This window comes from Colletotrichum abscissum (assembly GCF_030869225.1).
Source record: "Colletotrichum abscissum strain IMI 504890 chromosome Unknown Scaffold_19.1, whole genome shotgun sequence".
Taxonomy (NCBI): domain Eukaryota; kingdom Fungi; phylum Ascomycota; class Sordariomycetes; order Glomerellales; family Glomerellaceae; genus Colletotrichum; species Colletotrichum abscissum.
The window spans coordinates 440,360-463,135 of record NW_026850087.1 but is presented as its reverse complement, the minus strand read 5'-3'; the positions used below and the strand labels follow the sequence as shown (position 1 = coordinate 463,135).

Below are 22,776 nucleotides of genomic sequence, written 5' to 3'. Positions count from 1 at the left end.
TATCAAAGTGCAGAAGAATCGACGGTGGGTAACAAACAGTAAGTATTCTGCCTCATGGGAGCGTAAGGTGAGATAAGGTAGGGTAAAGTGGTAAAGGTATTATTTGGTGTGGTGGTGGTGGTGGTGGTGGCCCAGGCCCGAGTCAGAATCGAGTGATTGAGTGCAAAAGTGAGAGTGACGCGCTGGACGCGGTCTGCCAGACTTTAGCGACGCGTTTAGGTACGCTACCAGCTGTTTGCGACGTGCTGATCTGGGAACCTGTTAAATCCACGGGAAGAAGTGGACCGTGCAGTCGGCCGAGTGCACGGATCAACCGATTGCGGGACGCCGGGACAACCCCGCTCCACTTTCAGTCGTCCGTCCTAACGCCGATGAGGACATGAAGGTTCTCACTCCTATTTCCACCTCTACCTTAGGTACCTTACCTACCTTATCAGGTATCATCTGAAAGTGTCTCTCGTTTCTCAAATCTACAAGCTTCATGCCTTGTTGTCTTTGGCTTTTCTACCAAGGTCTCCAACAAAGCGAGCAAACACGAGTCCAACGGTGCGCCCCATACCTTCTCCACTTGGTCGGCTAGTCTACCTATTTTCCAGCCGACATTGGTTGATCAGCGTCCCTCTCATTGCTCTTCAAAGTACCTCACTACAGACAGGTACTCCGCATTACATAGGTACCTATCCATGTTGGCTGGCCGTCTACGAATTGGACCACGGGGGTAACGGAGTTGTCGTCCGAAGTAGCTTTCAATGGCGCCCTCCAGTGCTAGACGTTAGCATCGCGGGCTATCGGTATCCTACCCATGGGAACCGCTTTGTCTGCTTGAGATGTTCATCAGTAGATAATCCCAGCTCGTCACTGTCCGAATACACGCCACATCCCACATTAACACCCCGCATCACTTCACTGCTCGCACCGACGCGCGCTGTGCACTACTGTCTGTGTATGTGGTGACCGCCATCTCTGAGAGACCGAAACACACTCTGCAGGCTGCTTATGCGCGACCTCCTCGAAACGGCAAAGCTTCGATCCCCTGCTTCTGCTGCTACTTGCCCATCACAGTGGACTTGAGAGAATCGCTTCCACAGAACTCATCGCTCCCGGGCCCTTAATGACGCCGCCCGGCCGATGATGGTATAGACATCGCTCAACATCATACATAGCCGCTACCTTGCCTCACGCACGCCCTTGCCTGCCCACACAAACGTCTTCCTATAAGCTCGCCGTTGGATCGGCCCAGTCTCCAACGGCCTTCTATCCTGTACCTCCGCACCGCTGCCGGCACCGCATGCGGCGCTGTTTCAAGCTCGCCGTGTCCTTGGAACCAGACGGACATTCACACCGCTCCAGCCTGTTGGCACCGGTTCAACCGCTGTGCCACCCTTCTGGGCACATTTGGTACACCAACAGCTGCAGAGAAGGGGGAGCTGTTGCTTGGTGATTGGCTTACCATCTAGTTGGTACGAATTCCGATTCCTAGTACCAGGTACTGTTCGTCTCTCAAGTTCCTCAACTCTGGTTTTCTCCCAACCCTTTTCCGCCCGCCCATTACTTTCTTCTCTGATTCCCACGTACGAGTTGCTCCTCTGGTGCGTGCAGCCAGCTGGGCTTGCCGAACGAGTCATCTGCAAGACTGACAATGCTGTGACCGTTCTCAGGCTTGTCTTGCTCGACCATTGTACGTTAATTCGGTAGCTTCGCCCAGAAATGCGCCACCACATAATCCAGCAGGCTTCATCAGACTGTGGTGTTGTTGGCTCATACCGGATACTCACCGATACTTTAGAAATCACACTTACCCTATCTCACCACCAAAGGGCCACCTCAGACGCGGTGAACCGTCTCACGCGAGCGGTGTTGCCATAATCACACCCCTAGTCTGACGGCCCTCGAAAACCGTCTACAAACCCGCCATCATGAACATGTCCAGCAGCGAGCCCATAGAGCCTGCTCCACCAAACATGTTGGACGAGGACGAAGGCTTTGGGGGGTCAGACTACGGAGGGTCAGACTATGGAGAATCCCTCGCCTCTTCGGGCTTCACCTCGCTCGCTTCCCGTGTGATGAAGCACTCACACGAGGGTGGAAGGTGCGTAGATCATGTCTTCATGGTTCATCCCCTGGGAAGAGAAACGCGGAAACTAAGTTCACGTACCGTCAGACGCTATCAATCCTTCCTGCAAGGCATCTACCCTCTTCCGAATGATGAGACGGAGCAGTTCCGCGAAGAGATGAAGCACCAGCTCGTAAAACGCCTCCTTGATGAGAACGACTACCTGGCACCAATTGGTGACCACCCGCAAAAGATCATGGATATCGGCACCGGCACCGGTCTCTGGGCCGTTGACAGTAAGCCATCGTTGTTCACGCCGGTTGGGACTCTATAAATCTGACTCACCAAAAGTCGCGGACAAATTCCCTAGCGCACACGTCATCGGCGTCGACATATCGCCTATTCAAAACTGTTACGCGCCGCAGAACGTTGACTGGAGAATCGACGACATTGAAGAGACCTGGTCGCCGCTGTACGCCAACTTGGACTTTGTCCACATGCGCTCCGTCTGTGTGACGCTTCGACAGCCAGTCAAGGTCATCCACTCGGCGTACCAGTAAGACCCCTTGTCTCTGCCCGCTATATCAAGTTTCTGAAATAAGTCTCTGACAACCGTAGAAACCTCAAACCAGGCGGCTGGATCGAGTTCCAAGACGCCGGCGTCAGAATCGGGTGCGACGACAACACCCTACCCCCAGACTACGCGCCCGCCAAATTCATGGACAGGTTCATCAGCACCTTCAAGACGCACTACGGCTGGGACCTCGAGTTCCCCAACGTCCTGCCCGACATCCTGCGCGAGGCCGGCTTCGTCAACATCCGCTACCGCTTCTTCAAGCTGCCCATCGGGCCCTGGGCCAAGGACCGCCAACAGCGCGAGATCGGCCTGTTCCTCAGCAAGGACGTGCTGTGGCAGCTCGTCCGCGCCGTGCTCGTCAAGTGGGCGCAGCTCGGGCTAACCAAGCAGGAAGCCGATACCATGGAACAGGACATCCGGAAAGCGTTCCACGACACACGCATACATGGATATCTCCCGTGGATCTCCGTCTGGGCTCAGAAGCCGCCCACCTGAGGCAGGACGCTGCGGTCTTTGCACTCTTGGATGAGATGTGTTTGATGGTAGCCAGCCAGCCAGCCAGACAGACAATATCACCCGGCCCGCCCGCGCAGGTCATGCAGCCGCGACAGGCGACGGCGAGGCTGTGGCGTTTCGGTACGCCCGTCAGTGCCCTTTGGCTGATTGGTTGACGTTGGTGACACGGCATGAATTGTACGGCGTGATTCGACTTGCTGGGAGTGCGGGCACGCGCACGTCTGACAGCATTCGTGTCGGCACGCTTCCTGGTCAAGCCACCACTCGCCTGGCGACAGGAATGCTCATCGTCAGTCGGCAGTCGACAGAGAGAGCAAGCAATTCGTCCGCAATCGTTCGCAAGGCTGGCTTGGCGCCAGTCGACGGCAAACAACGTTGCAACGTGGCCAACGCCCATCTTTCATTCAAGCGAGAAACACTCCGGCCCCAGATCCATTTACGTGTTTGCCCCCCGGGTCGTTTACGGTTTTCTTCCATAAGTTACATACACGTCAAAATACCCATGCCTACGTACATCACGCCACTCTGCAATGACATTGGCGCTAAAGTCCCAGACCTCCTCTTTCCTCCAACCCATGAAGCGGGTGAAGAGGGCCAACGTCATGGACTCGAGCCCGACACTGAAGTTGGCTTCTGTCCAGACGCCCAGGGTCTTGTGCTTGACGTCGCGCGGCCACTGGTTGATTGGCCACTTGAACTGGATCCGCACAATATCGACGAATCCAACGCTCGCCATCATCTCGGCCGCCCTGCCGCAGGTATCCAGGAGGAAGCCCGACCTTTGGCCGGCCTCCATCATCAGCTCGTTCCATCTGCCGAGGTCGCAGTCTGGCGGAATTGTTTCATCGTCACACCTCATGGGGAAGTCGATATCCTGGATCTCAAACCAACCCCCGGGGTTTAGGTTGCTCGAGACCACGTTAGCTGATGGGCGCCTACAAGGGGAGATGACCTACTCAAAGGCTTGTTGGTGGAAGTTTTGCCAATCCCTAAAAGCGCCCGTCATCATCATACAGTGAACATAGTCAAACTTTCTAGAGAAGCTCCACTCCTCCTCGAGGTCGTCGATTTCGTAATGCACGTTTGGCGGTGTGCTGGAGCGGTCAGATCTGATCAGTCTTTGTTATTCTGCCACACTCACAAGCCAGGCTGGACGGGCGAGAGATCTACGCCGACAACTTCGGCTTCTGGGTGTGCCTCGCCTGAATAGAGTCAGTAGATGTGTCATATTGAAGAGAGTTTACTCGCCAAAGTCTATGGCCCACAGCCCTATGCCGCAGCCGACATCTAGGACTCTGTGGGGATGGTGGACCGGGGCAAAGTTGAGCCTGTTTTCAAAGGTCAACTGGCAGAGCTGATATTGAAAAGCTGCGAATAGTTAGAGGTCTGTCAAGCCATGTCGGAGCAGGGGCGTACCTTGTCGATCGAGTTCTTCCTAGACATGTGAACACGTTAGATGCGGCTCATCTGAAATGTACATACATACCTGATCAGTGGGCAAGACATATTTCCCGTCCTTGTATCCGTGATAGATTCTTCCGTTCTCCTCACGTGCCCGTACAATGCTTGATCGGAGTGATGCTGTTGAGGATGGCCATGCCTCGGACTGCCGTCTGTTTAAGCGTTGTTTTTGTCTGTACGCGCCCCAAATTACCTACTTCTCCCAGTGCTGAGTCTACATCACTCCCTCCAAGGCTTTGCACCTCGGCATCTTCAATGTCCTAGGATAGACCTTAGTAAGATGTCCTCAAGATTCCAACTCACAGACCCCTTTCCCGAGTGCTGACCTCATCTGGTTCCAGATCAACGTTTGTCCCGTGCGGGAAAACAATGTCTATCTGATGCATCGCATCAGGCACTCTTTCGGTCATGTCGATGGTTTGTTGTCGAGATCTGTGTCGCAGTTCCAGTAAACAAAGGGAAAACTCCAGAAACAGGAATCATCCCATCAGAGACGGAAGACTGTCAAGGCGTATCAGCTTGATATTCCCTTGCCGCTGCCAAACGCCCGTTGAAAAGGGTAACGGACGACACCCGTGCTGGCGAGGGGAATCGTTCGGATGGGGTAATTGTGACGAGGCGACACAAAGAAGCAGCTTGCTTGTCATTCGAGCCTTCGGCTCCGTGTCACCAAAGGCGGCGTGCTGTCAACAAGTCCTAGTTGGCCTAACGAAGCACGCAGCGCATCACGGTCAGCAGTAGACGATGCGTGAGGTTAGTTCAACCCCCTCTCGAGAGCCTCGCCAGACCGGAGAGCAAGCTGCTGCTGCAGTTTGTTCCAACAGCAAAGCTTGATCCCAACACCTTTTCAGGTGCTTGGCGCTATCCGCAGGTGGCTTTGGTCATCACAGGCACAAACATACAGTAGCGGCAGTAACAACACTGTGTGTGTTGGCGTGAACGGTGCCTTACACAAACCGTATGCACGCGTCAGCCATAGCCGGAGTTTGTCGGCTTGGAGTGTCCACCGAGCGAGCTTTCAGTGCCCAGTCAGGACACGATACCTTCTACAGGAGGAAGCAGATGTGGTTGTGGCCGACGTTGCGGCGTTTTGAAAGCCGGGAAGCGTGGCATCGTGTCATCGGCCGTCTCGTCGAGAGCCGGATGCCTGCATACAATCATGCAGAACATCGGGTGGGCAGGCAAATACGGCCGGGTTTGTTGCCGCCGTCAACTGTCCAAGTTGCTAGCTTGATGCTGGTGATGTGCGTCGTGGAGAACCAGGGGAATAGAAGAAAAGTCAATCACCACGACGACGAGGGTGGTCCCGGGACTGACTGCTGTCTTTGAGCATCGGTGTAACCAAACTAGAGTGGCTGCAATCCGGCTCGGGAGGGGCACCACGGGTAGCAAACAGAATAACGGCTCATGGGGAATCTCACATCGAATGTGACCACCCGTATACATGGTTGTCGGACAAGAGCTGCAGGATGGAGTTTAGCTTAAGTATTGCTGCTCATCTACCATAGTCTTGGGTGGCATAGTACTTATCACAGTTTGATGTCAATCCATATAGACGAGTCGGGTTGAAGACGTAGAGTTATGGTGAATAGCCTTTTTCGCGTGCTTGGGCGAGGTTGTCGAGATACCATCTGTCTGCTTCACCGAGATGCCTGTCATATAGTAGCCTCTGGCTGGAACCCGATGTCATGCGGGTGGAACGGGACGCTGCATATGACGGCTCACATTTCTATTTCTTTGCTAGAATGATTGAAGAAGAGTAGGATGCTCGACGGACGGAGCGGGTGGGAAAAGAGGTGAAGAGACTAGGGCGGAGGGTTGGGCCACGAGACGTGGTGATATTGGTGAATGAGAGAAGCCATGATCCATCTTGCCCGAAGGAGGTGCTTGGGATACCTTACATTAGCCGCCCTCTCCATATTCAATGGGTGATGAAGTGAGAGAATAGACGGAGGTGCGGTGTCTTTCTTCACCCCGGCTGCCAAATTCACAGCTTCCCTTTCCGAGCTGCTTGCTGCTTGCTGCGTTCTGCTTGCTCTTTCCATCCCATTGCTGCGGAAAGCTCTTTCCCTGTGATCTGTGGGTGGTGTAAACTGAATCAGACAAAGGAAGAAGGTGCTCTCATCGCCCGCTGCCTGCCGTCTACGCATACTTCTACGCTGTTGCCCTCCGTAGAGGTTGCCGAGTGTCAACTGCCCGGCCAAACTTTCCTTCCCTCTTCAAGTTTACTCCTCAGACTCACTCTCATCATCATTCTCTCACTTTTCTCATCTTACAAACTCACTCACTTCCTTATCCGACTCAACCCTCGAAACTGTCCCGTCACTTTCAACAATCCGAGACATTATGGCGACCATCGAGGAGCTCTCGGGCCACATCTGGAACCCGCTTCTGCTGTTCTTTACGGCCCTTTTCATATATCTGGGGTCCTTGAGCTACCGTTCATGGAACCGTCTCAGACACATCCCCGGACCACCAGGTGCCGCCTTGAGCAAGTGGTGGATGCTACGTAACACACTAGGTGGGCAGATGCATCTCGCTCTCAAGCGAGCCTGTGATGACTATGGTGAGTTCAAAACTCTCATCCCAGAAACACCACCAGCTCGCCTAGCTGGGTGATTTGTTCCGGGGGCCAAAAAGGGTCTCAGACACACATGCCGCCCAGCCAGGCAACATCAAGGACAAACGGCCTGTTTGTTTCGACAGGCTGCTGACAGGGAACTTTGCTTTAGGCCCGGTCGTCCGCATCGGACCCAACGACTTGGTAACCAATGACTCGGAAATCCTTCGCCGCATGTGGGCGGTTCGCTCGCCATACCGCAAGGGCGCCTTCTACGAGGCCGTTCGCTTCGACCCCACGAGGGACAACCTCATCTCCATGAGAGATGACCACGAGCACAACGAGCTGCGCGCCAAGATGGCCATTGGCGTAAGTCTGCACTCATGTCTGTGTCTTTCCATACTCACACTGATCCCAGTATTCGGGTAAGGAGAATGAAGGTTTCGAAACCACCATCGACAGTCAGATACAGGCCTTTATCAGACTCATCGAGGAGCGATACGTGTCGACCACTGGTGCCTTTCGCCCGATGGACCTTTGCCAAAAGGTTCAATACCTCACGCTGGATATCATCACCTCCCTTGCATTTGGCTACCACTTCGGGTACGTCGAGCAAGATGCCGACGTTCATCAGTACATCAAGATGACTGAGCAGAGCATGCCCGTCATGATGACGCTCTCGGTATTCCCGCACCTGGCCAAGCTGCTGCAGTCGCCCCTATTCCGCCAAGCCATGCCCTCGGAGCATGACCGCGTGGGGTTCGGCAAGTTCATCGCGTGGGTAGCCCTTTTCTTTCTGGCTGTAAGCAACTAACATTACTAGTGTTGCTAAAAAGGTCGTGGCAGAGAGGCTCATGTCGGACAAGACGGCCAAGCGGCGAGACATGCTTGGATCGTTCCTCGCACACGGACTAACTCGAGAGGAGGCCGAAGGCGAGACATTGGTCCAGATCATGGCCGGGTCCGACACCACGGCGACCGCCATTCGAACGACCATGCTCTATCTGATGACGTCCCCCTCATGCTACTCCAAGCTCGCCAAGGAGGTGCGGGAGGCGGCCAACGTGGGCACAATCTCATCTCCCGTGACCAGCCGCGAGGCGGGCGGCCTTCAGTACCTACAGGCGGTCATCAAAGAAGGTTTGCGGGTGTTCCCTCCCGTCACCGGTCTCATGTCGACGACGGTGCCCGCGGGCGGCGACTTCATGCACGGCATGAGCATCCCCGAAGGCACCGACATTGGCTGGACAGCGTTTGGCGTGCTACGCTCCAAGGCAGTGTACGGCCCGGACGCCGACGTGTTTCGGCCTGAACGGTGGCTCGAAGCCGGCGAGGACGAGCTGAAGGCAATGACGGCGCAGTGGGAACTCGTCTTCAAGTACGGAAAGTGGCAGTGTCTCGGCAAGACGGTTGCTCTCATGGAGTTGAACAAGGTCTTTGTGGAGGTAAGTTACGGCGGGACCTTCCTAATTGTCAAAGTAAGAGTCTAATGCCGCGTATAGCTTCTTCGCCGTTTTGACTTTGCCCTGATTGACCCCGCCAAGTCGTGGAGCTCATTCTCGGCCGGCATATTCATCCAGTCCGACCTCTGGGTGAGAGTTCAGAAGCTCGGCTAGTCAGCTCAAGACTCGGACTTAGAGGCGCGTCGACCGTCGAGGGTCGAAGGGGTTGCAGGGAACGGAAACTCTGCGTACAGTGGTGAGCCAACTAATTGGCTTATAGATTGGCATATATGGCAGAGGCAGATTGACAATACACACTTTTTTCGTTGAATTGCGTGTGCGGATATGGCCGAGTTAACCAGGCCAAGACGCACGGGAGAGATGAAGACGCACGGGAGAGATGAAGACGCCCTAGTGATCGGAGGGCGTTGATCGTCTGTGAAGGGAAATCCCGAAAGCGAGTGTCCGCGAACTCCGGCCATCCGAGTCATGCAGGGTGAGTTCAGGAGGGCTGAGATATTCCCGTGTGGTCCTCCATCATTCACGCACACAATGTGTTCAGTCAAACAGGTCACCTGGAAGCCGTCTCGAAAAGTCTGGTGATGAGGTTGCGAATGTGATCAAGTTACGGATACAGAGACACCAATGGTTAGAGGAGGAGGTTGAGGTTGGTAGCTCCCCGCACTATTGCCATCCTGTGGCTTCCCAACGCAGCTAGGCCTGGGGAGCGGACTTATTTCCCCATGGTCGACCAGTCTAAGCGAGCCCGACAGTCCGCGTGCTGCACGATAATCGGCTCGCAACGTTGTTCTTCTCTTCGTACTTCATACTTGATAAAAAATATAACCCACTTCACAGCAATACGTAGTAAGGCAGTAAGAACGTCCGAAAGCTGACTAGTTACTCCCGTCGAAGGAACCGAATTGACTTTTGCTCGCACTTGTATGAGAAACTCTGCCAAAGCAACTCAGGGCATTAGACTTCTAGAACGAAATTACGGATCCACGACGATCCCCTATCCCCAATGCTACCCAAGAGACGCCATCCCTGCCCGCGTTCGATTTGGGATGAACACGCAGGGGTCTGCAGCACGATGATGCCAGTAATAAACTTCGAGAGCTACTATTGTTGTTCTGTGCCGACTGCCCAGCTAGGCCCGCACTTTGCTATACGACTATGTCTCGGGGGCTATGTTTGGGATATAAGAGTTTCCCATCCCATCGTCGACCCGAAATGCTCTAGTCCGGCACCTTCACCGAACACTTCAACGACTGAGGAAGTAAAGGCACGACCACCATGAGTCTAACAAAGACACTATTCTGTGCCGTTGGCCTCGCTGCCAACGTTGCACACGTTGCCGCCGCCGATCTCGACGACTTCATTTCAAGTCAAAGAACCATTGCGCTCAATGGTGTTCTGAGCAACATAGGACCTGATGGCGCTTCGGTTGCAGGCGCAAGTGCCGGCATCGTCGTTGCCAGCCCTTCCAAGGCCGATCCCGACTGTAAGTGTGTTCACGAAAACGTGTTGTTCTCTTGCTGACTTGGCCAGACTTTTTCACGTGGACTCGCGATGCCGCCCTGACCATGAAGATGATTGTCGACGAGTTCATCCTCGGACACGACGAGCTCCAGGTTCATATTGAGGACTACTACAAGTCCCAGGCCGTTCTGCAGACCGTCGGCAACCCTTCCGGATCATTTCTTCCCTCCGGTCGTGGCCTCGGCGAGGCAAAGTATCTCGTCGATGGCTCGCGCTTCAACGGCGAATGGGGTCGCCCGCAGAGAGACGGCCCGGCGTTGAGGGCCATCACGCTCATCACCTACTCCCGCTGGCTCATCGACAACGGGCAAGAGGCCAAGGCCAAGGATATTGTTTGGCCCATCATCTCCAACGATCTGTCGTACACCGCTCAGTACTGGTAAGCAGACTAATTTCTCATGGCTTTGCAGGCAGCTCACAATGATAGGAACTCGACTGGCTTCGACCTGTGGGAGGAGGTCAACGGCTCCAGCTTCTTCACCACCCAGAACCAGTACCGCGCCCTCGTCGAGGGAGCTGCGCTGGCCGAGTCGCTCTCCGTCAAGTGCACGGGATGTGAGTTGGCCCCGGACGTCCTCTGCTTTCTCCAGACGTACTGGAACGCCGCGGACGGCTACTACGTCGCCAATGTCAACACGCAGACGAAGCGCTCCGGCAAGGACGCCAACGTCATGCTTGGCTCGATTGCCGTCTTTGACGTGGCCGCGAGCTGCGAGGACCCGTCCATCCAGCCGTGCCACAGCAAGGCTCTGAGCAACTTCAAGGTCTGGGTCGACTCCTTCCGCAACGGCACGCTGTACCCCGTCAACGAGGGCATCGCGCAGGGTCAAGGTGTTGCTCTCGGTCGGTACATCGAGGACACGTACTACAACGGCAACCCTTGGTGAGTTGTGCTTTCAAGGTGTCAAGACGTTCAAGCTAACTAGCCAGGTACCTCATCACCCTCGGCGCCGCCGAGTTCCTCTACGACGCAGTGGCGCAGTGGAACGCCCACGGCCAGATCAAGGTCGACGCGACCTCCCTCCCCTTTTTCAAGGAACTCTACCCGACCGCCAGGGAGACGACCTACCAGAAGAACAGCAACTCCACTCTCGACTACGCCGGCATCGTCAAGGCCGTCAACGCCTACGCCGACTCCTTTGTCGAGATCGCACAAAAGTACACACCCGCCGACGGTGCCCTCGCCGAGCAGTTCAACAAGACCACCGGATCCCCGACCTCGGCCCGCGACCTCACCTGGTCCTACGCCGCCTTCATCACCATGGCCGAGCGCCGCGCCGGCCAGTACCCGCCCAGCTGGGTGCCGGAGGCCGCATCAGAGGTTCCCGCCACCTGCGCCGCCTCGACCACGACCGGCGTCTACGTTCCCGCCACCGCCGCCGGCGCGCCCGACGTCACGGGTTCCTGCACCGTGCCCGTCACCTTCCTCGTCAACGCCACCACCTACTACGGCGAAGGCCTCTCTCTCCTGGGCAACATTGCCGAGCTCGGCGCGTGGAACGTCGACAACGGACAGCCCATGTCGGCGTCTGGGTACACCGCCGAGCGCCCGCTCTGGAGCGTCGACGTCGAGCTTCCCGGCGGGTCCAACGTCAGCTACGTCTACGTGCGGAAACAGAGCTGCGGCTTTCTCTACGAGGAGAGGAACCGCACGCTCACGGTGCCGGCGTGCAACTCTACGCAAAAGGTGGTCACGGACGATGCGTGGGTTGGAAAGACGAATGGCTGCTAAAAAAAAAAAGTACAAGTGCTATTCGCTAGCACGTTTGAATTCATTACATCGTAATAAAGATGGTTTAAGGTCCAGGTAGAAAGACCCCAGATACTTTGATAGACCCCTAATTTCCAAACATGTTGTTACCGTCCGGGTTGCCCATCATGCCGGGTCCGCCGCCAACCATGCCGTTCCCGCCCATGGGAAACCCACCGAAACCGCCTCCAAAGGCCCCGTACGTGTCCATGTCGTATCCTTGCATCAGGTAGCTCCAGTCCATGTCGATGACGTCGGCCTCGGACGGAGGCGGGTTCATCACTGGCGTGCCCGCCGTCACGGACGGCGGTGTCATCATCATGTTTTGCGGAATCTGCTGCATCGGGAGCTGCGACGCGGTGTTGTTCACCGGCGCTGCCCTACCCACGCCACCCGCCTGCTGCGAAACGCCGCCGCCTGGTGGAACACCGACGCCGGGACCGCCCATGCCCATCTCCGGCCCGGGCCGGCGTCCACCCACACCCCCACCCCCGTGCTGCTTCTTCCCCATCTTCTCCGCCCGCTGCCGAAGTCTCGTGATCCACATGGGCTCCTGCACCGGCTTCTTCCCAATCTGCTCCTGCCCAGCCGCGTGAGCGTCCCACGCTTTGATGAACAGGTTGCCAAACGCAATGTGCATGGGACTGTGCAGCGTGCTCATCAGACCCCTCCGCTCGTGGTTCTCGGCGATGGCGTCCCACGCGCGCTCGACCATGGTGCCCGTCAACCTGTGCCGCAGCTCCGTCACCAAGAACATGTACGCGGGGAACGGGAAGTGGAGGTACGTGTACCACTTGTACCCCTGCAGGCTGTCGGCGGCCTGGACGACGTTGTCGTACTCAATCATCTGGACGGCCTCGAGGAAGAGCGTGTCGCGCTCGTGCTCCGCCAGCGTCGTCGCCTCGCCGTTGCCCATGCGCACGAGGAACGAGATGACGCGCATCTTGCAGAGCGATTGTCGCGTCATGGTGAGGGTGAAGAAGTGTAGTGGGATCTTGGGGTCGCACCACTTAAGGTACGTGCCTTCAATGTGCGCGAAGAAGCCGTCGAGGGTGTAGACTTGGTCCTGGCCGGCCATGCGCACCGTTGAGATGGGGCGCGGCGGGGCTTGGGGGCCGGTACTGGTGCCGGTGCCTCCGCCGCCGCCGGCGTCCTTGTCCTTGTCGCTGTGGCGTTGACCGTCGCGCAAGGTGTCGCTGCTGATGGCCATGGCCAGCTCTGTCCGGATGAGGACGAAGAGCATCTCCGTCACGCCCTGATGCGGGGTCGGGGCGTCCTTGCCGTTGACGTGGAGGTCTGTGTCGTTGATGTTGAGGGGCAGCTTGCAGTCGGCGGCGGTAGACAGGGCCGTCACGGTCGACCCCGTCATCTCTCCTATCCGGCGGTCGTAGCCTACAATGGTCCACCACAGCCGCCGGCGTTGCTCGACTTCGTACGGCGACAGGCCGAATGCGGCAGCGTCGCGGTGGAGGCCCATCCGTTGGGCTATCCTCACGGCGATACCAACGAGACAGAATATTTGCCGCGGGTCGACAAACATGCGAACGGCAATCTAGCTTGTCAGCGTGCTTCCTCAAATGTTGTGTGATGACTTACCAAGTAGAGCATGTAAGCCTGGAGGACCATCGTATCACTGGTCCGCATGAAGCCTGCGTTGACCAAGGCTTGCTGAAGTGCGGTGTGGAACCTTGACAGGACGGTAGGCTTTGGCTCGTTGAACATCTTTGCCACGTCGACGTCTTCCATGGAGGTGACTGCCATGAGGTAAATAGCAAACATGAGCGTCTCGACGCTCTTTGGGATCTTTTCGAGGTTGGCGCTGGCCTCGATGATAAGGCCCTGTACCGTTGGCACATGCGTTATTTTGAGTAAGGGGTTGACGTTGTTAATGTAGATTTGCCACAGTTGAAAGATTTGGATAGGTGATGGGTGGAGATGCGTCACGGAGGCGTTTCGACTTCCCACGATGAATGGAAAGCCGTCCTGGTTATCGTACATCTTGTCAAAGGCGTGATGGATGGTTGAGCCGTCAACCTCGTCTTCTGACGAGTCTCGCAACAGCTCCTCGCTAGCTCGAAACTGAATCCAAGTTAGATGTGCGGATGGCAAAGCAAGGTAAGAAAACATACCTCTTTGTGAAAGGGAAACCATTTGCTAAATGGCCTAGTTGGGATTGAGTTAGCTGACGATCAAGTGTAAGGGAGTGGGCCTGCGCACTTATCGGATTGTGATCTCCGACTCCCTGCCACGGAAGGGGATGTGCTCCCCTCGGGCGAGGTCTTTAGCCCCTCAAAGTCGTTTGCGAGGTCGGCATCCTCGTCGAGCATATGGTCGTCGTCAAGGTGTGTCGAGTTCCTATCGCCGGCCTTGAGCTCGGCGGCGATGGGGTCGAACTTGACGCCATTCTCCGCCAAGAGGGATTCGTACTTTTTGAGGCGGTCGACGAGATCGCGTTCCTGAAGACGCTTCTTGCGCCTTCTGGGCGGCTGTGGTGGTATTACTCGACACTCTACCCTGGCCTTGACGCAGTTGGCACACGGCTTGTTCTTGTCGCAGCGGACTTTTCGTTGCTGGCACAGCACACACGAGGTCCCCCTGGTAAGCTTCATCGCTGCCATGGGGTCGGGTTCGGGTGCGGGTGGAGGAACTGCCCTCGGCGGGGGTGGGAGCTGGGCTTCTCCCGACGACATGGTTCAGTATTATGTGGATGCCTCTCTCTTGAGATGCAACGACGACGCGACAGTCAGCCACCTTGCAGACGTGGTTCGTCGGCTGGCTTGTTCCCAACTCGGATCCGAGGGGTGACGTTTGCAGGCGAAACGTTGACGGGATGCAGCATGTGAGTCTAAAGAGTGATATCCAATGAAGAAGCACTTCCAGATGCTGCCGCCAAACTTCTTGCCAGGATCGGAGGAGGGAGCTGTATTATTGACCGAGACGCTATCGATGTGATGGTGTACAAGACGGTCCCGGGATAGGTTGAAGTGCCGTATCCTGTATGCGGGCAGTGTAGATGGCCAGGAACGAGCAGGCAAGAGCTTAGAGACGGACGATCCGGATCACAATTCGTACAAAACAATCGAGGTGGTATGACAGAGAGTATGCAAAAGTCACATACGGGGACGTCTAGCCTATGAGACGAACAACATGACTGTCAACTTGGTCAGTCCGGTGCTAAGAATTGAGGCTCTTTGCTTAACTTGGGCCTCTCGTGCCTTCTCGTGTTGAGACTACAAAGGAAACTGAATGGTTGTAAGATGAACATCAGAGGAAGCGGGGACTGCGGTCAGCTACGTTACCCGCCCGGGACCGAAGGGGGACCATCGGCGCTGGCCTCCCCGTGGCCCGCGCCTGCAAGAGGTCGAAAATGGCCCAAGCTCCTTCAGCTGAAGTGCGTAGTAGAGACCCTTAGGTAAGCCGGAGATTGCTGTGAGATACCCGAGCACCCGGCACTATGCCGGAAGAGGGCAAGCTCCACCCTTTGCCCGGACACAACATCGACCTCCGGTGCCCGAGCAACTGCAACGCCATGTCCGTACACCACCCAAAGACAAGGGCGAGAACTGGGCAAAGCATCCTTCTCTGGACATCCCCATCGGCCTTGACAAGTCGGCTTCTGGATCTCGTCATGACTTTCTTCTTGTGAGACATTCCTATGCGGGCTATGATGGCCTTGCGTGGCTTCGCGTCGCGCCCTCTGCCTGTCACACTATGCTGCCGGCCACCACGTCCAAGATAAGCAAGCAGGGCAGAATGGCGGCGATGGCCAGGCTCGCCATATATAGCGATCCTCGCCTCTTAGTTCCATGACCCCGTCCTAGTGTCTCTTTCGCCAGACGAGCTCGTGGTCCGAACGTGATCTGTAACTTGAGATCTGACCGTGCGCTCGAGAGTCCGGACGAACCTCTAGCTCCCTCCCCGTTCCATTAATCAACATTTTCCCGCTGCCAAGCCTCAAAAGATTTGCGCGTGCTACATTCTTTGTTTACATTTCGTGGCTTCACTCGAAATCTTCCAGCTGCCCAAATCCTCACGACAGCTTCAACATGGCGGACGCAGGTGCGAGGCCCGTCGAGGGCGATACTGCCTCAGAGAAGACCCGTGAGGTGGAGACGTCCAACAGCTCCACGCGGACCTTGACTCCGAGAGAAAGCGACGAGCGGCAGCAGAAGAAGTCATCCGAGGAGAAGCCCATCGAACCCGAAATTGAGAGCGAGAGACCAACAGAAAAGGCAACAGTTCAGTCCTCGGCGATATCAGCAAACGAGAGCCATAACGATGTGGCCAAGCAGCCAGACGTCGACGACGACGTCGATGAAAAGGCCGATATCGAAGGGGGACCATCCACGGGGCCCCCGCCCGTTTTCGATGAAGCCGAGGAAAACTTCAAGCCGAAAACCATTACCTTTTGGCTCGTCATTCTGTCCAACTTTGTAGCAATGTTTCTCGTTGCTCTGGACCGCACAATCATTGCCACGGCCATCCCACGCATCACTGATGAGTTTCAAAGTCTTGGCGATATCGGCTGGTACGGTTCAGCGTACATGCTCACGACTGCGGCCTCGCAATTGGTGTTTGGTAGAATCTACAAGTTTTACAGCCTGAGGGGGTGAGTCTCGATGGTCACTGACTCTGTAAGCATGCTAACACAACGGTAGAGCATTTCTTGGAAGCATCCTCATCTTTGAGATTGGTTCGCTAATCTGCGGTGTGGCGCCGAGCTCGTCGGTGCTCATTGCGGGCAGAGCCATTGCCGGTGTTGGTTCGGCTGGCATCTTTACGGGAGCGATGATGGTCATGATTCCCATGATCCCGCTGCACAAGAGACCCATGTTCCAAGGCATCTTTGGCATGGTGTTCGGTCTGGCGTCTGTCATTGGACCCTTGGTTGGCGGTGGCTTCACGAGCAACGTCACATGGAGGTATGTGCTTCAGAAGCCTATGGGCTGTGGCGCAACTAACAAGACGCAGATGGTGCTTCTACATTAACCTCCCTATTGGAGGCGTGGCGTTCGTCTTTTTGTTCTTCATGCTCAAGGCTCCCAGGCGGCAGCCTCAAGAGCCGGCTACGCTGTTCCAACACTTTAAGCGCCTCGACCCCTTGGGAACGTTCTTCTTCGTCCCCTCCGTGGTATCCCTCCTTCTGGCGCTCGAGTGGGGCGGATCAGAGTACGCGTGGAACGACGGCCGCATCATCGCCTTGTTTGTCGTTTTCGGCATTGGCTTCATGGCCTTCGCTGCCGTGCAGGTCTTTATGCCCAAGACCGCCACTGTGCCTGTCAGGATCATCAAACAAAGAACCATGCTGGCGGGTGCCTTCTTCATGCTGTTCTTGGCCGGCTCGATGATGCTGGCCGTGTACTACCTGCCCATCTGGTGTAAGTAATGCGATCAACATTAATGAATACGTGCTAACAACCTCCAGTCCAAGCTGTGCAGGGAGCCAACCCGGTCAACTCGGGAATCTACACCATCCCTCTCGTCCTCAGCATCGTGGTATCCTCCATCATCTCCGGTGGCGCGACGCAAAAGATTGGATACTACGTCCCGTCCATGATCCTCTGCCCCTGCATCATGTCCGTGGGCCTGGGCCTGATGAGCACTTTCCAACCAGGCATCAGCTCCGGCCACTGGATCGGCTACCAGTTCCTGACCGGATTCGGCCTGGGCTTCGGCATGCAGACCGTTGGGCTCGCGGTACAGGCGGTTCTCCCCAAAGAGGACGTGTCGACCGGCGTCTCCATCAGCTTCTTTGCCCAGCAATTGGGAGCCGCAGTCTTCGTCTCCGTTGGGCAGTCCATCCTCAGCAACCTGCTCGTGTCGGAGCTCTCGGGCATCCCGGGGCTGTCTGCGCAAGCCATCGTCAACACTGGCGCCACCAACCTGCACACTGTTGTGCCGGCGCAGTTCTTGGACGTGGTTGTCCGAGCGTACAACTACGCCTGCACGCGCATCTTTTTGGCCGGCATGGGGCTGTCTCTCGCGACGCTCATCTGCGCCTTGTTTATGGAGTGGAAGAACATCAAGAAGAACAAGAAGCAGCAGCGGGCCAAGCAGCGTGTCAGCCAGCTGAGGCCAGGAGACATGGGCGCGTAGATGAGGGTAAAGTAATGATAACGATTAGAGTATGGACATAAATTCAATATATACAGATCAGGGTAGGTAATAATAAGTTGTTATGCCATCGCCCGGCCCTATCTACACTACAATTGGACAGTCTCACTTTGAGGTAGAACTAAAAAGAGTTCACCCCCCCGGTGGCGAATGGGGGCTACATCTCTTGGTGCACATGCTGGGATTTTGTCGACTTGAACTCGGGACCTCTGAGCCTTCACCGATTAGGCTGTTCGTGGACTTCAACCACTCCACCACTCAGCCAGTTTTGACCTGACCCCCAAAGGGGCGCTTGCTGGCTGGTGACAGGAATGGACCTGAAGGGGTATATGAGGGCTGTCGGTCGTGGTGTATTCGAGATGCTGGGTGAATATACATTGGATGATTCACGAACTGTAGCTGACTTGCTGTTGAGCAACGCTGAATTGCGGGGTGGGCAGCAACTAAGCAATATTCTAGGCCACAACGGGAATAGCTCTACAGGGCATGCTATGTATAGATTCTTGTCTTCGTCCCAACTACCCGGATTCAAACACAAACACACCTCCTGATCTGGTCGCAGTTCTTCAGCTTTCATTTATCGAGTCCGTTGCTAAGTTACCGAACACCGGCCTTCGACGGAGGGTCGGCGAGGTTGGTGGGGCCAGCAATAAAGACGGAAGAAACTCCACGCCAGTAACGACAACGGATAATGACCGAGTCGCGTCAACCTTGAGTTGGATTCGCCCCATTCATCAAATATAATTAGCCTGCACGTTACGGTTGACCGCGGGTAGCCTCCTTCGCCCGAAAGTCTACTGTCCAGCCGGTCCCTTATAGTCAACATCAACTTCAACGACGGCTCGGACTGGCATCCTGATCTTGTCTTGGCATCGAGCACGCCGCCAATGCTACTCAACCGGGCATGGACAAGGAGGAGGAGATTCTCGTCATATTACTCCATGATTGATATGACTGATCAGCCCATCGCGCCGTTACGCAATCCATCTCAGCCCTAATTAAACAGACAAAGCCCGGGATTACTAGATCTGCCGGATGCTTCGTCACGAATGGCATCTACATCACAGGAAAGCGGCATTGCCACGCCTACGCTAGAGAAGGCAATCATCACCGCGAAGCGAAAAAGAGCAAGCAAGCCCAAAGTGCGGACCGGCTGTCTGACTTGGTAAGTCTCTCGGAACCGCTGTGATCAACCTTAACTGACTCGGTGGTAGCAAGTAAGACCTCAACTTGTGCTTGGCCTCTCACCGATACTAACTCGACCCCTAGAATCAGACGTATCAAGTGCGGAGAGGAGCGGCCCGCTTGTTCGCGTTGCACGTCAACAGGCCGGGCTTGCGACGGCTACGATAAAGGCCTGCCAGTTCGGCCAAGAGACAGCGATGCTCTTGTTCCCCAGGCTCTACTCATCCGAGTCTTGTCTGAGAGCCAGAACCCTCGATTGCTGCGTCCCCTCGTTGCCGACATTGACGGTACACACACGGAGCGCGTCTACTTCCACCGCTTCCGCCGCATGGCAGAGGCCGGCCTCTCCAACCATGTCACGAATCTCACCAGTTTCTGGAGCCGATTCGCAACCCAGCTAAGCCACTCGGACGACGCCGTGAAGCACGCCATTGTCGCCCTCGGCTCTGCCCATCACATGTATCAGACAGCTCCTCCTCGTGGCGGAGAGGCGCCTCCCCGCGAGCTCGAAATCTTCACTATCCAGCAGTACGGCACGGCCATGTCCAAGCTCTCCAGCTATGCCCACGTTCCGATGAAGGACAGGATCACCGTCACTCTCCTCTGCTGCGTGTCCTTTGTCTGCATCGAGTCCTTGCGGAATAACTGGCGACCAGCGCTGACACATCTTTCGAATGGCCTGCGCATCATTGAGAGTCTTCCCATGAGCAAGCTCAATGAGCTGCGAGACGCTGTGCCCCCTCATGCTGGCGCAGACCCCTCGGAAGACGTCCTGTCAATGGACTACATCCTGAGACTCTTCGCCACCTGGGAGATCTCGTGCGCGCTCTTTGCTGAGAACTTCAAGCCCGTTATCGCCATCAAGCTGTATGAGGGGAGAGAGCTCGACGACACGCTGCTGGACGAGTTCGAGACCATAGCGGATGCTCATCGAGCCATCGTGCAATACACGCGTGACGTGTTTGCCCTGGTCTGGCTGACAAAGGAGCAACAAGGCGACGACGAGTTCTGGGCTCGCCCCGTACCGCACCGCCAGCACGAGATCCTCATGGAACGGGGCAATCACCTGACGGGTCTCTTCCAACGCTTCATGGAAAGGCCCCAAGCCCCCGCGAGCGGTACCGAAGAGCACCACTCTATCTGCCTCGACATGCTCCACTACAAGTGCGCGCGTCTGATATGTCAGACGCTGCATCAGAAGCCGCACCAGAGGCAGCAATCGCCCGACGTTGTCGCCCAGCACGCGGAGCTCGTGTCGTTAGCTGCCCTGCTACACCAAGGGCTGGTTGCCAAGCAGCGCGAATCTGGGGCAATGCCTCGGTCGTTCACGCTCGATATCGGGATTATACCGCCCCTCTACTTTATACTCGTTACCTGTCAAGATCCCGTTATCCAGGGGAAAGCCCTTGGGGTGCTGCGAAACTACCCGCAGCGAGAAAATCTCTGGGACGGCAACTTTGTGCGCAACTTGTTGGTCACTGTTGAGAATGTCAGCTACGGACCGGTCCATCCCCTCAAGGATGTACCGCATTCGCTTGCGTTTGGGAAAGGCATCCCGGCGCTCTATGAGAAGCTACAGGAGCTGCGCATCAACGTTGAAGGGGGTAATTAACATGGGTGGTATTTGATGTAGATGAAATGACACAGCATAGCCTTGAATTTGCATTGTTCTTCAACACTTTCAATGACTGATTGAGACCCTGGAGCATGTGTTTGGACTGTTTGTTCTGTGTCACTATGTCTTGATACATCATAGACATGGTTTGGGTTGTCGTGAGATCAATTGTCTGTATCTCAGGCTTAATAAACTTGGAAATCCGCCAATACTCATTATTCTACAATCTCTAGACGCCTTTGTAATTGCAAATTGGCCTTTAGCCCCTCTGTTGCTTGTATTATTGACTGAAGTTGAGGTTGTCACCAGATCGGTACGTACCGGAGCTAAATGCGCGGGGCAGAGCTCCCTCGCTCGACCTTCAACTCGGTCGCATCTACAACACCACGACCTCGTTGTACGAGTACTGTAACCAGCTCCCCATCACCCAATTCGGCGCAAGATGGCGACGTACCCTCACGAAGTACCTGCAATTGCCGAAGAAAAGACCGGATTCGACCTAAACCTCCAGCATGGACACCAGGACCTCGTCCAGGCCGTCGCCTTCAACGCCTACGGCGACCGGTGCGCGACAGGGTCCGTAGACGGCAAGATCAAGGTCTTCAACCGGCACAAGGACGGCGTCTGGCACCACTGCGATACATGGGGTGCCCACGGCGGTGAGATCCTCGAGGTATGAATACAGGAGCCGCAAGCAAAACGAAATCGCTGACCCCTGCCTCTTCGCCCCAGCTCCAATGGCTCCCCCCGACAGTCTACCCGAACCTCATCGCCTCCCTCGGCATAGAAGGCCGCTTCAAGCTGTGGGCGGAAGACCCGTCAGCAGCACCGGGCCGCCGATTCAGCGCCAGCAGCCGCGCGACGACGAGCAAAGCCGCCTACGAAATGCGCTCTCCCAAATACCCCTACCGCTCCTTTTCCATGAAACACAACGAAGAGACGCGGCACACGTACCTCGCCCTGCTCTCCACCGAGGGCCGTTTGGTGGTCTACGAGAATGAACAGCCCGAAAACATGTCGGAATACACACAAATCGACGAGCTGAGCATCTGCCCCAAGCCGAGCCGCGGCGAGGAGATTAGCTTCAAGGTCCGCTTCGACCCGAACCTGGACCCGTGCTACAACGCCCTGCGGGCGGGTGTGGCGAGCGACTCCTTGGGGCTGGTCGTGGCAGGCATGTCGTCGGTCAAGATCTACCGCTCGAGGGACGTGATTGCGACTTCGTATGGCGTGGCGCAGACACAACGAGAGTTCTACCTTGCCGTCGAGGTGGGCGTCCACCGCGGCCTCGTGCGCGACGTGGCGTGGGCGACGGGCAACATCCGAGGGTACGATACCATCGCGACGGCGTGCCAGGACAGCTGCGTGCGCGTGTTCCGCATCGACACGCCGCACTCGGCCGACGACGGCAAGACGTGGGCCACGACGGAGCTCACCAAGCACGAAAATCACTATGCGCAAGCATCGGCAAAGGCGGGAGGGCAGACGAACGACAAGCAACAGCAACAGCAGCATCAATCGGGACTCAGCGCAAGCCTGGCAAAGTCTGGCTCGCATGCGGAACGGCATTTTTCGGGGCAGCCGGGCCAAGTGAAGCACGTCTTTAAGGAAGTCGCCAAGCTCGACAGCCACCGCACGCCCGTCTGGCGCGTCGGGTTTGACGATGACGGACAGATCCTGGCCAGTACTGGTGATGATGGCAAGCTTGTGTGCTACCGGCAGACCCCGAGCGGCACATGGGCCAAGAGTTCCGAGTTGGCCATGGTGAAGACGAGAATGGCAACGGTTTGAGCGTATGATGATGTTAATTGGGCTGGCAGGTAGACGAGTCCTGGAGAATCCGGCACCGTATGTCACCAAGGCTGAGTACTTTGAGTATCGTGCCGTAAGTCACCGGCCTCGTAATCACTGTGAAGCGAGGTCCTCCCAATAGCCATCAGAGGCTTGGTGGTATACGAAGA

At 56.1% G+C, this 22,776-nt stretch overlaps 7 protein-coding genes across 7 annotated transcripts, besides 1 other annotated feature; 5 read left to right on the top strand and 2 right to left on the bottom strand.

Moving 5' to 3' along the window:
- Positions 1 to 996: 996 nt before the first annotated feature.
- Positions 997 to 1,071: a sequence feature (Short protein (CABS01_08462, KAK1507282.1) was converted to a misc_feature.).
- An 845-nt stretch (positions 1,072 to 1,916) lies between these two features.
- Positions 1,917 to 3,125, top strand: CABS01_08461 (methyltransferase domain-containing protein; the record flags this gene model as incomplete). The annotated part of the gene is made up of 4 exons (XM_060541821.1): positions 1,917 to 2,089; positions 2,162 to 2,349; positions 2,405 to 2,609; positions 2,672 to 3,125. 4 exons carry the CDS (start codon positions 1,917 to 1,919, stop codon positions 3,123 to 3,125), a joined length of 1,020 nt encoding a protein of 339 aa, XP_060401978.1.
- A 481-nt stretch (positions 3,126 to 3,606) lies between these two features.
- Positions 3,607 to 5,017, bottom strand: CABS01_08460 (methyltransferase; the record flags this gene model as incomplete). The annotated part of the gene is made up of 7 exons (XM_060541820.1): positions 3,607 to 4,054; positions 4,103 to 4,240; positions 4,288 to 4,348; positions 4,563 to 4,581; positions 4,633 to 4,752; positions 4,805 to 4,867; positions 4,934 to 5,017. The coding sequence occupies 7 exons, from the start codon at positions 5,015 to 5,017 to the stop codon at positions 3,607 to 3,609; spliced, it is 933 nt and encodes a 310-aa protein (XP_060401977.1).
- Positions 5,018 to 6,953: 1,936 nt separating this feature from the next.
- Positions 6,954 to 8,783, top strand: CABS01_08459 (cytochrome P450; the record flags this gene model as incomplete). Its single annotated transcript, XM_060541819.1, has 5 exons — positions 6,954 to 7,173; positions 7,340 to 7,536; positions 7,586 to 7,944; positions 7,991 to 8,612; positions 8,670 to 8,783. 5 exons carry the CDS (start codon positions 6,954 to 6,956, stop codon positions 8,781 to 8,783), a joined length of 1,512 nt encoding a protein of 503 aa, XP_060401976.1.
- A 1,122-nt stretch (positions 8,784 to 9,905) lies between these two features.
- CABS01_08458 (glycosyl hydrolase family 15) lies at positions 9,906 to 11,883 on the top strand (the record flags this gene model as incomplete). Its single annotated transcript, XM_060541818.1, has 4 exons — positions 9,906 to 10,113; positions 10,161 to 10,530; positions 10,579 to 11,034; positions 11,082 to 11,883. 4 exons carry the CDS (start codon positions 9,906 to 9,908, stop codon positions 11,881 to 11,883), a joined length of 1,836 nt encoding a protein of 611 aa, XP_060401975.1.
- Positions 11,884 to 11,989: 106 nt separating this feature from the next.
- CABS01_08457 (fungal specific transcription factor domain-containing protein) lies at positions 11,990 to 14,591 on the bottom strand (the record flags this gene model as incomplete). The annotated part of the gene is made up of 4 exons (XM_060541817.1): positions 11,990 to 13,453; positions 13,498 to 13,980; positions 14,031 to 14,064; positions 14,119 to 14,591. The coding sequence occupies 4 exons, from the start codon at positions 14,589 to 14,591 to the stop codon at positions 11,990 to 11,992; spliced, it is 2,454 nt and encodes an 817-aa protein (XP_060401974.1).
- A 1,356-nt stretch (positions 14,592 to 15,947) lies between these two features.
- On the top strand, positions 15,948 to 17,997 carry CABS01_08456 (major facilitator superfamily transporter; the record flags this gene model as incomplete). Its single annotated transcript, XM_060541816.1, has 4 exons — positions 15,948 to 16,510; positions 16,560 to 16,823; positions 16,873 to 17,279; positions 17,327 to 17,997. 4 exons carry the CDS (start codon positions 15,948 to 15,950, stop codon positions 17,995 to 17,997), a joined length of 1,905 nt encoding a protein of 634 aa, XP_060401973.1.
- Positions 17,998 to 19,064: 1,067 nt separating this feature from the next.
- On the top strand, positions 19,065 to 22,606 carry CABS01_08455 (nuclear pore protein; the record flags this gene model as incomplete). Its single annotated transcript, XM_060541815.1, has 4 exons — positions 19,065 to 19,180; positions 19,234 to 20,804; positions 21,232 to 21,488; positions 21,548 to 22,606. 4 exons carry the CDS (start codon positions 19,065 to 19,067, stop codon positions 22,604 to 22,606), a joined length of 3,003 nt encoding a protein of 1,000 aa, XP_060401972.1.
- Between the last annotated feature and the right edge of the window lie 170 nt (positions 22,607 to 22,776).